General features: G+C 33.4%; 1 protein-coding gene across 2 annotated transcripts; it reads right to left on the bottom strand.

Annotated features, from left to right (window-relative positions):
• Positions 1-8,320: 8,320 nt before the first annotated feature.
• On the bottom strand, positions 8,321-15,217 carry LOC111913824 (nuclear transport factor 2). 2 transcript variants are annotated; one of them, XM_023909538.3, is made up of 8 exons: positions 15,057-15,217; positions 13,931-14,120; positions 12,459-12,768; positions 10,273-10,707; positions 10,076-10,197; positions 9,827-9,892; positions 9,669-9,732; positions 8,321-8,685 (listed from the first exon to the last, which is right to left on the bottom strand). In XM_023909538.3, the coding sequence occupies exons 2-8, from the start codon at positions 14,114-14,116 to the stop codon at positions 8,441-8,443; spliced, it is 1,428 nt and encodes a 475-aa protein (XP_023765306.2). In that variant the 5' UTR covers positions 14,117-14,120; positions 15,057-15,217; the 3' UTR covers positions 8,321-8,440. The 2 variants fall into 2 exon arrangements, with proteins under 2 accessions (XP_023765306.2, XP_023765307.2); XM_023909539.3 differs by having other exon boundaries at positions 9,827-9,889.
• Between the last annotated feature and the right edge of the window lie 309 nt (positions 15,218-15,526).

Raw genomic sequence — 15,526 nt, 5'->3', positions numbered from 1 at the left:
CTAATAGGTTTACTCTTTATTAGTTCTTGAACCTTTTTCAAGATCATTTAGACTCCCACTGAGCTCTTGACATATAAGATACTCTTGTCAAGAAACATTTCTTGACAAACAAATATTCAAGAGTTACTGCGGATTCTTATCAAGACAAACACTACACACAATTGATCTTAGTTGGTCTTTGTCTTATCCAAGACATCACAACTTACCAATTTCAAACGTGCAAGAGTAAGAAAATAATTTTCTACTCCATATTTGATGAGTGTGTTAAAGCTTCTTAAGATGTGTCTTTCAAGTCACAATCTTGGAGTATGACTCTAAGACTTGATTTTGGAACGAAGTATGATTCACCTTTTGATTTAACCATTTCAACAATTTCCGATTCCTCTTCTTAGTCATACTTATGCACTAAGGTGTCCTTAGAGGATCAATTGTGATAGGGTTTCATAATCAGTGAGACGATCATAAAACATGATACTAAAGTACTCTCCCATCTTTTTCAGATTGGAGAAACCTTTTATCTTTCTTCCTTATTAATTCTTCTTATTCGTTCTGCCATACATAGAAACTTTTCATTGATTCAGAATTACACTTAATCTTGTAAGTACAACCATATTTACTAAACTTTTAGAAAATTATGACGAATACTCTTATCGTTCTTTGTGGCGGACTTGACCAATGCACAACATTATGCTCTAGTCCTTTAGTTCTTCACTTGACTCACATACTTGTGTGAACAAGGAATTAGTCTTAATTTCCTAAGTACCAAGATTTCCATACATCACATGACTCAAATCATATGATTCCAAACTTCTGTCCAATTAAAACTTAGGCGATAGGAATCTTTCCTTACTTAGAAAAATACGACACTACCATAAATATTATAACTAAGAATCACATCCACTTAATATTGCTTATAACAGAAACACACAAGCATCAATTTTCACAAATGAAATTGTAAGGAGATATAAATAAGACAAAACTCAAAATTTATTTTATTTATAAAAAGGTGTGGAAAACTTGTCCTTACAACGCAAATTCAAATGAAAACTATGCTATTACATATTCCTATGCAATCTATCATAACTCTAAGCAGTAGCTCAAAAATCCGATCATCGAATCATGCGATTGAAATCCATTTCTTCGCGATCAGACTCAGCTCACTTCTTCCTTTAAGCTTCCTTTCTTTTCTTCGATCCTACAAAACATCAAAATGTAATCTTATCACATCATGTACTAAGAATCTACAAATAAGAACTTAATAGAGATAGATAGTGGATTTTACCTGAAGCAGAGTCGTACATCTTGACTCTCCCATCTCTTAGATCTCTCAAGTAGTCAGGGCAGCTTCGTAACCAATGCCCCTTCTTTTAGCATTAGAAACATATGGATTCTTCTGGAATGGTACACGGGACTATCTCAGACTCAGCCTTTCTCTTACGTAGAGAAAACTTTTCTGGACTTCCAATGTTGCCATTTCCCATAGAAGGATGGGATATTTATTTACCAGACAAATTTGCTTGACCAGTGCGTTAAATCATCGTTGATTCAGCAGCAACAAGCAAATAGGTAAGATCAATGAAGGTCACATCGTGGTTCGTCATATAGTACTCTCTAATGAACTCACTATATGATTCAGGAAGTGACTGAAGAACCAAGTCAATAGCCAACTTCCTTGAGACATCGACACCCAACATTCCCAATCTATCAATATGCAACTTCATATCCAAGACATGAGCACATATAGACTTTCCATCTTCATATCTTTTTTCCAATAGGGCTTGAGTGACTTTGAACTTTTCAAGTCTTTGAACACGTGGGTCAGGGTGAATTATTGGAGGAGGTCGAGGAAGTGAAACATGATTTCCATTTCCACAATCCAATCGTGAAACATCATCTTCAAGTGGAAATTTTCCAATGGATTCAGGAAGATCATAGTTGATAGACTTTGACATCTACAAAACAGGAGAAATTCAAGTTAGTTGATAAAATCCTAAATATAACACCCAAATGAAATATTGAGGCTAGAATCCAACACAATATTCTACAATTTTGAAGAGGGATGTCGTAGTCCAAATTGCAGAACATTTGAAGGTAGGTAAATAACGATTTACCAATTTCCACCATGAAAAATGAAAATTGAAAATTAGGTTGTAAATGAATTGAAACTCCTAGATCTTTTGAGATTCATTGAACTTTTCAATGGCATGTTTAAATCTCGATTGTTCCCTTCATGTTTGCAACTGGGATGCCGAGGATCACAAACAAGGTGTGGATAAACATGCAAATTAGCTTGGTACTCTCGAAGACGTATATCACCTAATCAATGTACCGGTTAACCACACACGCTCCAGTGATCTATGGTAATCTACGAGCTACCCATTGCCAGCCTGCATTGGTCCCATATTAGTGTGCAGGTTAACCACACATGCTCCACTAACGACCAACAAGGTGCAATGTGTAATTTCATGGATTAGCACCAACTCCATATTTTTCCTAAAGTAACTAAGATTTGAGAATTTATAAGAATGTTTAGTTACTTCGCACTTCATTATACTTATAATGGAAGGTTGTGTCCTATCCTACCCGTTCGGCTAACGACCCTCTACTAGTCAAGAGTGCGGTGGGTAAGAGTGGAAACTCATTCAATCGCCATTTTATAGGCAATTTCCTTAAACACCCCTTATAGACCAGCTTCGTGAATAAGGCTTACTAACGGTAAGACTAATATTTTACTTATACATATATAATATTAAACTTTTAATTCTATATAGTATAAGAGTGTATTTTACACTTTTAAAATACTATGAGGTTTAATCTATTAATAAATTAGAGGTTTAATTTGATTAACTTAAACCATATAATTATGGATTTATTAATTATCTCTTTTAATTAAACTCTTAATTAAATTTATAAAACCATAAGGGTGTAATTTGAATTTCTTCAAAATACTAGGGTCTTAGAATTTAATATTTCAAAATTAATGCATTTTAATTAAATTTTAAATTCCAAAACTTGAGGACAAATTTTGAAACCTTTCAAAATATTAGGATTTAACTATTTAAATTTCAAAAACTAAAACTTTTTAGTTCAAATTTAAACTATAAAACCTAAAGGGTGTAAATTGAAACTCTTAAAATTTACTAGGTCAAATATTTGGCTTATAATAATCCTATATTATTCATATTTAACCAAATCCATCAATTTTGATAAGGATAACCATATTAAACTTAAAAAATCGGATTTTGGCAAGAAAAACGAGTTTTGGCAATTATCCTCAACAAAATCTGGCTAGAAAATCGAAATTCTCGGCACCAGACCCTTGGACTCGTCAAGTCCATTATGGAACTTGTTGAGTCCATTCATGGACTTGGCGAGTCTGCCAGTCATAAACCAAAAAATTCGATTTTCAAGATCTTTGGTGGTTCACTTTTGCATCTATTCACTAGAAAAACGACCTAGGCTCTGATACCACTATTGGGTTATGGGCCTTACATCATTCCTATAGTGTACGTGCAACCCTAATTGCTTTGATCTAGGTTTTTATACTATGAACACAACAACATTGAATACCAAAGCAATGATCCTATGAACTATCATATAACAATCAAATTGACATATAAACTAGTGTTTAGATCTTACCTTTCTTGTTATGTAGTAATAACAAGATCTCCTTGAATATCCTTGACCTTTGAAAGCTTAGTGCCTCAAATGTTGCACCTCTAATGGATTCAAAAACACCACAAGCAACAAGATGACTTAGGAGAGGGGAGGAAATCGACTAGGGCAACACCAGGAAGCATGGGGCCAACATCCTTATGTTAGGGTTCTATTTATACTTGTGGATGCTAGCGTTTTTAGCTGGAAACCCTAATATGACTGCTTAAGCCTTAAGCAGCCCATTGACTCATTCTAGAATATCCCTTTGACGATTTCCTTATGGGCTTCCCATAGAATTCGTCCAACCTATATTCCAAGGTGATCCATCAGCCCAATTGCAATTATATTATAATTATAATTCCAGTCCCCTAAGTTTAATTAATCTTTTTTGACCACAAAATTAATTCTAAATTAATTCTTGATCAATATTAATTAAACAATATGATTTCTCTTTTAATATATTATTCATATAATATATTAATAATCATAATTAATCCTCTTTCTCCTTAATTCATCCTATCAGTTGTTATGGTGAAGGCAACCCAAAAGGACCATGCTCATAATCGGGTCAAGTGCATACCTAAATATTTATGGGCTTAGACACCTAATCCAACAGTCGGTCCCTCCTCTTTCGAATCAGAAGTACCTAAAATCGTAACTATAAAAACCGTAAGCACAAAGCTTAGTGAGTTCCCCAAAATACCACATACCATACAAACATACTGCCAAGAATAACCGGGTGCTTGTAATCCCTTTCGATCTATTTCAACTAGATAGCAGGTCTATTTCACCCCTACCACTACCATACATATCAAACATATAGTGAGCCCCACCCAACATCGAGCCCCGCAAATCTGTCAGCCATCAGGCCTCGCCCGGTATACATATAAATATATAATCATACAAACACATGCGATAATCACAAAGATAATAGCATACAGTACAGTCATCGGGCCCCGCCAGGCATCGGCCTTGTCCGGTAAGCATACCAACACATAACACATGCAAGAGTCACGCAGACATCTAACACCCTAACATAATAAACCATGAGTCGGCATTGGTGCCTTCGACCCACTAAACACAATGAGGAAAGTCACCTCAAGCTTCTAAATCACTCAGATAAATCTCTGCCTGCTGACCCAACAAATCCCCGTGCTATCAATACCAATAACATCCCATTATTAATTGGATCCCAATCCATAACCACCAATCTAATCTATTGGGCCCATAACCAGGGAAAAATACCATTTTACCCTTTATCTAGCTTGGCCCAAGGCCAAGGCCCAATTCAACTACTATGAAGGCGAAAGTTCTACTTGGCAACCCAAGGCCCAATTATGGCCCAATCTTCCAAATTGGGCCCAAACCCATCATGGGCCTAAAAACCAAGGAAGCACAACATGCTAGTCCAAAGTCCAACACATAATTCTAAAGATATAATAAGACCCAAACAATGGAAGCCCAAACATTGGCTCAATACCGAAAACGTCAAGTCCAAGGTCCATCTGTTGAGTATGCGGGGAGTACTCAGCTCGTACGCTTAGCGTACTCCATCTGGGGCTAGTACACGCAGCGTACCAGCTGGGTACGCCCTGCGTACTCCCCAGTGTTCCAATTTACTCCATTAAGCACTTAACCCGCTAAGTCCTTCATCCAAAATCTCAAATCTTATCCTTAAAGATGACTTATCACGTAAAGTTGGCAACTTTACGTGCATGCATGGCTTAATGGGGCTCAAGAGCTTAAAAAGAGTTTAACAAGGGTCTTAACACATGCATAGGTTAAGATACACCATAAAGCTTGTAGTTTTATGCATAATGGACCCTAAAAACGTCCAGATCTAAGGGCTAAGCTTCTTAAACAACCTTTACTCACAAGGACCAACCAAAAGGGACAAAAATACGGCATAAACAAACCCAAACTAGATTTACACAAGGAGTTGTCAAGCTAATAACTTTATACCTCAAATGGATCGAAATGAAGATGCTAACTCAGGATCTATAAGCTCCACTCCAAGGAATGAGTCTTCAATCTCCTTCTACCACTTCAAAATGCACAAGAACACACCAAAATTCTTCACAAGAGCTCAAAAGCACTAAACAAAGGCTAAGGGCGAGATTAGGGTTTAGAAGATATGGAGGCTGGTGTAAAATGGCCAAGAGATGAGTTTAAGATGCTTAAATAGGGCACAACCCCAAAAAATTAGGGTTTGTCCCAGGCCTACGTACGCCATGCATACTGCACGTACGCCCCGCTTACATGGTTAAGATTAGCTATCAAGAAACAAGCCAATACGCCCAAAATACTCCAACTTTTATGAAGTTGGCAAATCTGCCCCTTAGGGACCAATTCTGCAAAACATTAACACACCAAGGGTCTAAACTGAAAAGTACTTTGAATCGGGTGTTACACTTATTCTATCACATTTTTTAAAGTATATCTAATATCCATTTGACGCCCTATAATTTTGAATACAAAACTTAAGCTATATAGGAGACTCAAACATATCACCTACCTTAGGTTCCATCTTGTCCCATGGTGTGTTTGGATCATGAATTCTGTATTTATTCTTCACTACCTCTTTGTCAGCTTCTTCATCACTTTGCGATTCATTAGGACAATAAACTTGTGCTCTGATTTCATCAGCCATACTTGAATTCCTTAAGTTTTCATCACTAAGTAGAACATTGACAAGACGTCCCTACATTTATCAAGTGAAGTCACGAACTCCTCCTCTGGTTCATGATCCATATAAATACCATGGAGCTCAAAATCCATCTCATTTAGTCTATGGCTCGTCTATACTAGCGAAGATGTCTTTGTAAACATCATATGATTAAGCCATTGCAGTTACCTGCAAAATCAAACAGATTTTACAAACAAACTTGAAGAATTTTAAGTAGATAACTGCTTTAATCATGGATTTGAGTGACTTACAGGTTGAACAACTCAATGTGATGATCACCCAAATTCTTTCAGCTTGAACAACGTTACCAACAGTGTAGACCTAACCTTCTTCAAATACTCAGATTTCGTGTTGAATCCCTCCCAATAACCCAAGATTTTTCTCAGTAGAAGATACAATTTACTGCGAGTGAGATGATGTTTTAGCGACAGGGTGTGGATCTCTATGTCTAACATCTTCCAAACGGTGTTACTTTCTTCTTTTGGATAAGCTACTCAACAAAGTTGCCACGTGGTCTCAATAAAGTGGCTACAGTGCAAGGGGTAACTGGTAAACCCTCTAGCAACCGACTATTTGGAATTAATGCAAAAATTGAGACAAGTCTGCGGCATAAACGAACCAAAAACCCGCCAGAGGGTAAAACCGACTTTTTCAGAAAAACTTAAGGTACGTTCTTATTAATTGGATTCCATGTATTTAACCCTACAATCATTGCTCTAGTAGTTTGTTTACAGAATCCGTTCTTATTTAACTTTGACGTACTTCAACTATATAATCAAAATAGTTTGTTACAAAATTATTCAGAACTTTTGAAAGCAATCAAAAACTTTGGGGTAACGGGGCAAATCAAAATTAGTTCTTATTAAACTTTCATCTTTCATCTTAGTTATTCTAAGAATAGAGACCCAAAGGGAATGAAAGAAAGGGAATGAAAGACTTTTATACCATTAGTCTTAGGTTGTTTCAACAAGGTGATCTCTAAGCTTCTTTTGGACTAAAAAAAATAATAGATTTGTAATAAGTGTAAAACAATAGTCCTATGCGGAGATTCGATTCGTCCTTGATGTTCCTTTTATCAATGATATTTGTGTGTGGGCTAAAACCATGAAAAAAAAAAGATGCTTTTGATGGTTGACCTTAACAAAGCTTTTGATTCTCTATATTGAGAATTCCTTGATTCTCTAATGCAATAAATGAATTTTGGATGGAGGGGTTGGATGAATAACTTCCTTCGTTCCGACCGAGCTTCAATGGGTCTCCAACAAATGAATTTCCTCTTTCCAAGGGAGTGATGTAAGGGAATCCATTCTCACATTTTCTAATTAGGGTTTTATGCTGAAAATTTTTATAATTTTAGGAAAATTTATAAAAAAAATCCTAAAATAAATTGAACAGAAAATTCATAATTATTTAATCTTTTGCTCAAACTAAAAAAAAAAAAAAAAATCTTATTTTTATTGATAATCATGTTTTTTTATTCGAACAAAAGTTAAAGCTTTTATCAAAATTTCTGCATAAAACCCTTTTTTTTATACCTCTCTCCAACAATGATCCCACCATCTCACATTTGATTTATGCCAATGATGTTATTTTTTTCTGTGAATAGTCTGAAGACAACCTCAAAAGGTTACTTCGGTGTTTTTTTAAAAAGCAGGTTATTTGATTTTGAATTTCAAATATATTGAAATTAATTGCATAGCTAACTAATATCTTAAATTGTGATGTCGGGAATCTTCCTTTTACATATACATGGCTCGAAAATTATTTTTTTTATTTAACTTGTTGATTCATATTTATTTTTGATTCATTTTAATTCGACTACTTTCTCACTACTTCAAAAAACCTAAAAGCACAAAAAAAAATGACAAGAGAGCAACGGTGAATTTAGTAAAATTTGCAAAATTACACTTTTCACCCCTGTGAAACAAAAAAAAAAACCAACCTAAAACAAATTATGTTAGAAAGAATACCTGAAACTAACACGAAATAAACATTTTTTTTTGCTTTTGTTTTGGTCATTAAATTAGTTTTAGTTTCACCGACTTTTACTAACCTTCTACCAATAAAACAAATCACCGGAAATAAAAACAGTTTTAATCAAGCGGTGGACACGTACTGGGCTGAGCCACCTCTTCTGCCGCCTCTCCTGCCGCCTTGCTGATAACCATCTCCACCACGTCCGCCTCTTCCACGCCCGGAAAACTCACCACGCCCACCACCATAATCACTTCTACCGTACCCTCGTCCACCACCGCCATTAAAGCTTCCGCCGCCACGTCCCCGGAAACTATCGCCCCGGAAACCACCTCGCCCCACCGGAAACCGCCCACGCCCCGCCCCAACTGTGTAAAAAATATATATTATTTATAAAATAACAAATTACTAAAATCGTCCCTATGGTTTGTGAAAAAGTACACGTTTGTCCCTAAGTTTCTTTTTGCACTCAGACCGTCCCTATAGTATAATTTCATTGCGTTGTTTGTCCCTTTCCAACATAAAATGACCCTTTTGCTCTTTCTCATTTATTTTTCAGTTATTTTTATTAGTTTTATGTTTATTAATAATAAAATAAAATAAAAACACCCCTTACGTTCTCCAAGAGCCAATGGGATTTAGGAAGGTGGGTTTTGGATGGTGGGGCCCATTTTATTTTATTTTGATTGATTCTTTTAATAATAAACATAAAACCAATAATAAAAATAATTGAAAAACAAATGAGAAAGGGCAAAAGTGTCTTTTTATATTGGACAGAGACCAACAACACAATAAAATCAAACTATACGGACTCTGTAGGGACGGTCCGGGTGCAAAAAAAGACTTAGGGACCAAACGCGTAATTTTTCACAAACTACAGGGATGATTTCAGTAATTTGTTCTTTTTATAAAATTATTTACAAAAGAGTAAACTACACGAATGGTCCCTATGGTTTGGGTTAATTTGCGCGTTTGGTCCCTAACTTATTTTTTTAACTCGGAAGGTCCCTACTGTTTGTTTTTGTTACGCACTTGGTCCCTACCGTTTGTTTTTGTTACGTGTTTGATCCCTGTCTTACCTAAAAAGACTATTATTTAAATAGAGAAAAATAGTGGGGTGGATAAGATAAGATGAGTGGGGTGGGGTTGAGGATGTGTTTATTTAAATAAGTTAAAAAATCAAGGGAAAAATAGTCTTTTTATGTAAGACAGGGACCAAACGTGTAACAAAAACAAACAGTAAAGACCTTCCAAGTTAAAAAAAATAAGTTAGGGATCAAATGCGCAAATTACCCTAAACCATAGGGACCATTCGTGTAATTTACTCTTTACAAAACCAAACAAAACAAACCTCGAGTTGTGGTTCTTTTTATCTCCACTACAGCTTCTCGATCACCAATGACAACAGGAGAATTCTGGATCAGTTATTTTAATTAGTAGGCTATTTATTTTTAAAAATATATATATTTTAATTGTAATTTAAAAAATATAATAAGAAAAAAAAAAAACCTGAATTGCGTTTTGCATGGAATTGAAATCTTGAAATTCAATGAACCCAAAACAGAATCCCAGCTGCTGGTCAAATGCCAAATAAAAAATATATTTATTTATATACCCATTAAAGAAATATATATATATATATATATATATATATATATATATATATATATATATATATATATATATATATATATATATATATATATACTATGATATTAATTTACACTGAATATTGATTAAAAAAATATATTAACAAACCTTGTTACTTCTAACTTGAATACCTCCTGGTTTAATAGGCCCAAATTTATTAAATTCAATCTCAAGTTGAGACACTGTTGCATTTAGAGGCAAATTCCTTACATAAACCGAATAACCATCACCTATATAAAAAAACCAGAAATATTAATAACAATAATAAAAATTAAAAAAAGTAAAAAATGAAAAATAAAAAACACCTTCATCATGACTACGAGGAGAGCTAATGCTACTGGACGCGACAGGTGGAGGAGGAGTTGAGACTTCGGGGGAGTGAGGGTGACCTTGTGCCACGTCAGCAACTATTTTATTTTCGATTTTTGTAGGAGTTGCCCTCAAAGTATTATTATTGTTATTGTTATTAGAAGGAACATAAGGTTTGTTATTATTCCTTTTCATTTGTGAACTTAAAATTGATGCATACGACATTTTTGGAGCATCTTCCACAGGAATTATTGAAGAAATTGATTCTTCAATAATCGGAGGTGGATGTATTTGTGATTGTATTTCGTTATTTTCAATTTCCAAAACATCTTGTGATTGTGATTGTGATTGTGATTGTGATTGTGTTTGTGTTTGTGTTTCTTCCACAATATTTTCCACTTCTTCTTTATCAAGAGCTTGAGAAGGAGGATCTGGAAATAGGCAATTTCAAGTAAATATTAGAAATTTTGAATTTCTAATCTGGTCCCTGTGGTTTACTGAAAATCACAAGTTTTGTCCATTTTTTGAATTTGCATTTTGTTTTTGTGGATTTGGTCAAGTTGAGTCCAATTTTAGACTTGGATATCGTTGTCAGAGGGACTAAATCTGCAATAATATGTAAACTTAATGGTTAATCTCAGAAAAGACCTTACATTTTGTGTTTTTTGCGGATTAAACCTTGAATTATTATTTTTGCTGAAAAAGACTTTGTATTTTTTTTATCTTTTCTGATCCGGACCTTTTAGCATTTTTTTTCCAAAAAAATAATTCTAAAATGTGAGGGTTTTTTTGAAAAGGTTGAGGGTTTATTTGGAAGTATTTAGAAGGTTGAGTGTTTTTTCGAAAAAAATACAAAGTTGAGGGCTTTTTTGGAAAAAAAATGAAAAGATATATATACAAGGTCTTTTTCAGACAAAAAATAAATTTGAGGTTTAATCGGGAAAAACACAAATTATAAGATTTTTTTGGATGACTTTAGAAAGATATCAAAAATTAGAGCAAATTTTCAATTTCAAGTAAAGCACAGGGACTAAATTTGTAACTTACTCAAAGATAAATCTAAGGGTAAACTACAAAATCGTCCTCATGGTTTAGTCTAATCTGTGCAGATTGCGTCCCAATGAGTTCCTATGGTGTGAATTTTGGTCCCTGAGACGTAAAATGACGATCTTACCCTTGTTTGAATTTTTTAACTTTTTTATGTTTTGTCTATTCTTTATAACCTTGTTGAGTAAATTAACTTTTTGGTTGCCAAACATAGATGTGAATAACTCAAATTTGGTCCCAAAAAAGTTTTCTTGCAAATTTGGTCCTTATATGATGTTTTTGTAACATTTTTGGTCCTTGTTCCACGTAAAATGACTATATATTTCATATTTGGGACCAAATTTGAAAAAATCAGCTAAACCCAAGGAACAAAAATGTCATTTTACTTGGAACAAGGTCCAAAAACGTTACAAGAACCTCGAATAAAGACCAAAATTGTAAGAGAAAACCTTTTGTGACCAAAATTATAAAAACCAACTATACTCAAGGACCAAAAATGTAATCCACTCTTTTTTAAATTTAGAAAAGGGTGTGATGTGGTGAGCCCATTTCATTTTATAAAACTATAAACAATAAACAAAACAGAAGAAAAAAAAAACAAGGGTAAAACAGTCATCTAATGTCAGCCAGGGACTAAAACCACACGAAAATATTAGCATGATGAGTTGACAAATCTTTATTACCTTAAATCTAAATATTGATTAGACAAAATTGCAAAAATGGTCCCTACTGTTATCAAAATTATGTAGTTTTGGTCCAAAAATGTTTTGTGGTGCAAAAGAGGTCCAATTTTGGATACCTTGTGCGTTTTTGGTCCAAAATTGTTAACTTTAACAGCTTGGCTGTTAACTTTTTTAAAATGACAATTTTACCCCCAGGGACCATTTCTGCATCTTTTCTTTATAAATAAAATTAAAAAGAAGAGATGCAGAAATGGTCCTTGTAGTTTGGTGGCAGAAATGATCCCTGAGGGTAAAATTGTCATTTTAAAAAAGTTAACAGCCAAGCCGTTAAAGTTAAACATTTTTTGACCAAAACCACATAATTTTGACAACCACAGGGACCATTTTTGCAACTTTGTCTATTAAATAAATGAATGGAAAATAAAATATATAAGAAAAAAAAAAAGATGCACCTTGGATCAAGGGTAATGTTTGGTTATCATCTATTCCTTCAACCAGCACCAAATGATTATTATTATTATCATCCAATGATTTGATTTCATCAACATATCTGAAAACATCATTAAAGACGAAATAGCCCTTGTCTTGAGGGGCAAGAAAGAAACTTTGTATGAATTTCTTTCTTTGATTATCCTCCTTTTTTATTAAGCATCCAGTTACTAAAACAATCACTCCATCTTTATAAGATTCTTGAGTGTCAGCAGTCTTTATTTCTGCCTTGTAAGCAGTGTAATCCAATGAACATATTTTCTCATTTATTCCCTGATCATTATTATAAACAAATTTTATATCAGGGGTAAGGGTAGTTTAGGTATTTCATAATAATATGCAATTCTAAAATCTAAAACATGTAACATTGATTTTGGTCTCGAGTCCTGACAAGGGTAATTTAGGATACAAAATTTGAGGGAAATTTTACATTCTTGTGAAATTTTGTATCCTAAATCACTCAACTTTGAGTTTTTTTATATCAGGGGTAACTTGTAAGGGTAATTTAGGTATTTGATTATGCAATTTTATATCACGGGTAAGGGTAATTTAGGATACAAAATTTAACAAGAATGTAAAATTTCACTTTACTGAGTATTTTTTTTTTACATTCTTGTGAAATTTTGTATCTCTTTTGTTTCAACGTTTATAAACTTTTGTAATTTTTGACTTTTAGTGATGATGATGTGGGCCGATGATGTGGCAAACGTATTGAAACAATTTCATTCAATAGTAACCAAGCATGCAAAGTCATAGTTCCATTTCCACATCAGCAACACAACAAGTCATCGCCACATCATCACATACAATTTTTCACAAACAAAATCGAAAGTATAAGGTGTGTTTGGTTGTGGAAAATTGTTTTCATTTTTCTAAAAAAACGTTTTTGGAAAATAGAGTTGAGTTTTTATTTTTAGTTTTCAATGAAAATTAAAAAAAAAATAAATAAATAAAAAAAAAAAAAAAAAAAAGTGTTTGGTTGAAACTGGAGGAGTTTTCATTTTCCATTTTAGAAATTTAGAAAACTTTGGAAAACTATAAAAATCAAGGTAAGGGTAGTTTAGGTATTTGATTATGCAATTCTATATGGTTGTCATATTTTTACCAAAAAACTCAGTTTTTATTTTCATTCTTGTGAAATTTTGTATCTTTTTTGTTTCAATTTTTATAAACTTTGACTTTTAATGATAATGATGTGGACCTATGACATGGCAAACATATTGAAACAATTTCATTCAAAAGTAACCAAGTCTGCCAAGTCATAGTTCCATTTCCACATCAGCAACAAGTCATCGCCACGTCATCACCAAAAATCTAAGGTACTTAGGTGGAACAAATTTAAAACTTGGTTACTATTTACTGACATTATCCCATAAAACTTATAACTTTCATCCAAAAAGGAAAGTAAAATGTTTTTTTAAATAAAAAAACTTACTTTCATGGTAGTCACAGTTATCATTACACCATCTTCATCAGGGCGGCTTATAAAACTCGACTCCTGATAAAATTTATGAACCATGTCTGGAGAGTGGTGGAGTATATGGTAATACTGCTCAACAAAGGCATTCCCAACCACTTGTACACTTGGAGTTGTTGAAGGAGCTTCACTTTGTGTTGACATTATTCTAATTACCATGAAAAAAAAATTCTATTAGTAAATTTTTTATAAAATGGACAAAAAGAAAATGAATCCTTGTATTGTGTAATAACTGAGATCTTGATTGTTATTAGGTAAGTTGAGAAATGTAGTACTATGAATCTCATAGGTTAGTTAATGAGTAAATAAATAATGTAGCAAATAGATTATGTGATTAATAAATAAAGCAAGATAAGTCTTCCACATATCATTGTAAGTTGAGTGTGAGTCAGATTGGGTTCTAGATTAAGTGAAAAATTGGGACTTTTTTAAAACTGGTTGGTTTCTTGATGAAAACAAGGGAATGTTTCTTGAATGTTTGGGTAAAATAAGGTTTAGATCCAACTAAGTAACAGGTATACATCTAGATTGGGGCATTTGGTTCATGTTATATTTTGGCATCTGTATTGGATACGAAAAAATTGTTGCTTATGATTCAATCAATTATCAATGGCTATCTATGAAAGTTTTAGACTTTTAGCGATTTATTTGTGTTTCACATAGCTTCTCCTTATTCTACTCCTTGTTTTCTAGTCTTTGTTTGAATTACTCGTTAGATTAATTCAGCATTTTGAATAGAACTAATGCATAAAAGAAGAGGCATAGACAGGTAGTTACCCCGATCAATCAACTTATGAAAATACAGCCGATATCACACTAGATCCAACAACTATTACTGTATACAGGAATTTCATTACAATCTGAAGAAAAATGTAAATGCAAACTGCGGAATTAAGAACAGTAACAGCGCAATGCTGATAATGCGAATATATTAACAACCACACTGAGAATCTTACAGGAACGAGAAACTACCAGGAATAATATGCAATTAATAACTCGTCGGGTGAAAGAAAAACCCTAAATAGTAATAGTTGTAGTTTAAATGATCGAAAAAACGAATGGCGAATTGACAGATTGAAATTACCTTGCTTGTTATTGAATCCGAAGGTGAAGATCAAGATGAAGAGATGTTGCTGATATGATGTGGACGAAAATGGAGCGATTGAGACGAGTAGTTCGAAAAAAAGTGAGTGCAAAAGCTACCTGCGGAGTGATGGAGTTTGTTGCAGCTGGGCTTTTGGGGCGAGTATTTTAGGTTTGGTTTTTTTGATGACCTAATATTACAAAGAAGTACTACAAGTTTGAAAAGGTTGCTTTTTAGTCCCTCATTGGATTATTTTGTTAGAAATTGTTGGTGATAATTAATAAACAATATATTTTAGTAACTTTATAGAGTTGTTTTATATTTTTTAATACATCTTAAAAGTGGGTTAGAATTATAATCATTTTCCTTTTAATGATAATTTCTAAAACAATATAGCTTTTTTAATAAAATGTTATAAACTTGTTTTATATTTTCTTTTTTTTTAACTTTTTTTACACTTCTTATAACTT

This window comes from Lactuca sativa, chromosome 3 (genome assembly GCF_002870075.4).
Source record: "Lactuca sativa cultivar Salinas chromosome 3, Lsat_Salinas_v11, whole genome shotgun sequence".
Classification (NCBI taxonomy): Eukaryota; Viridiplantae; Streptophyta; class Magnoliopsida; order Asterales; family Asteraceae; genus Lactuca; species Lactuca sativa.
The sequence above is the reverse complement of the archived record's forward strand: the minus strand, read 5'-3'. Positions and strand labels throughout refer to the sequence as shown.

Excerpts from the sequence above, each read along its gene's own strand:
- LOC111913824 (XM_023909538.3), bottom strand. The coding sequence starts at position 14,116 with ATGTCAACACAAAGTGAAGCTCCTTCAACAACTCCAAGTGTACAAGTG. Across the intron at positions 12,769-13,930 it reads TAACTGTGACTACCATGAAA|GGAATAAATGAGAAAATATG; the intron begins GTAAGTTTTTTT and ends AATAATGATCAG. Across the intron at positions 10,198-10,272 it reads TCCTCGTAGTCATGATGAAG|GTGATGGTTATTCGGTTTAT; the intron begins GTGTTTTTTATT and ends TTTTTTATATAG.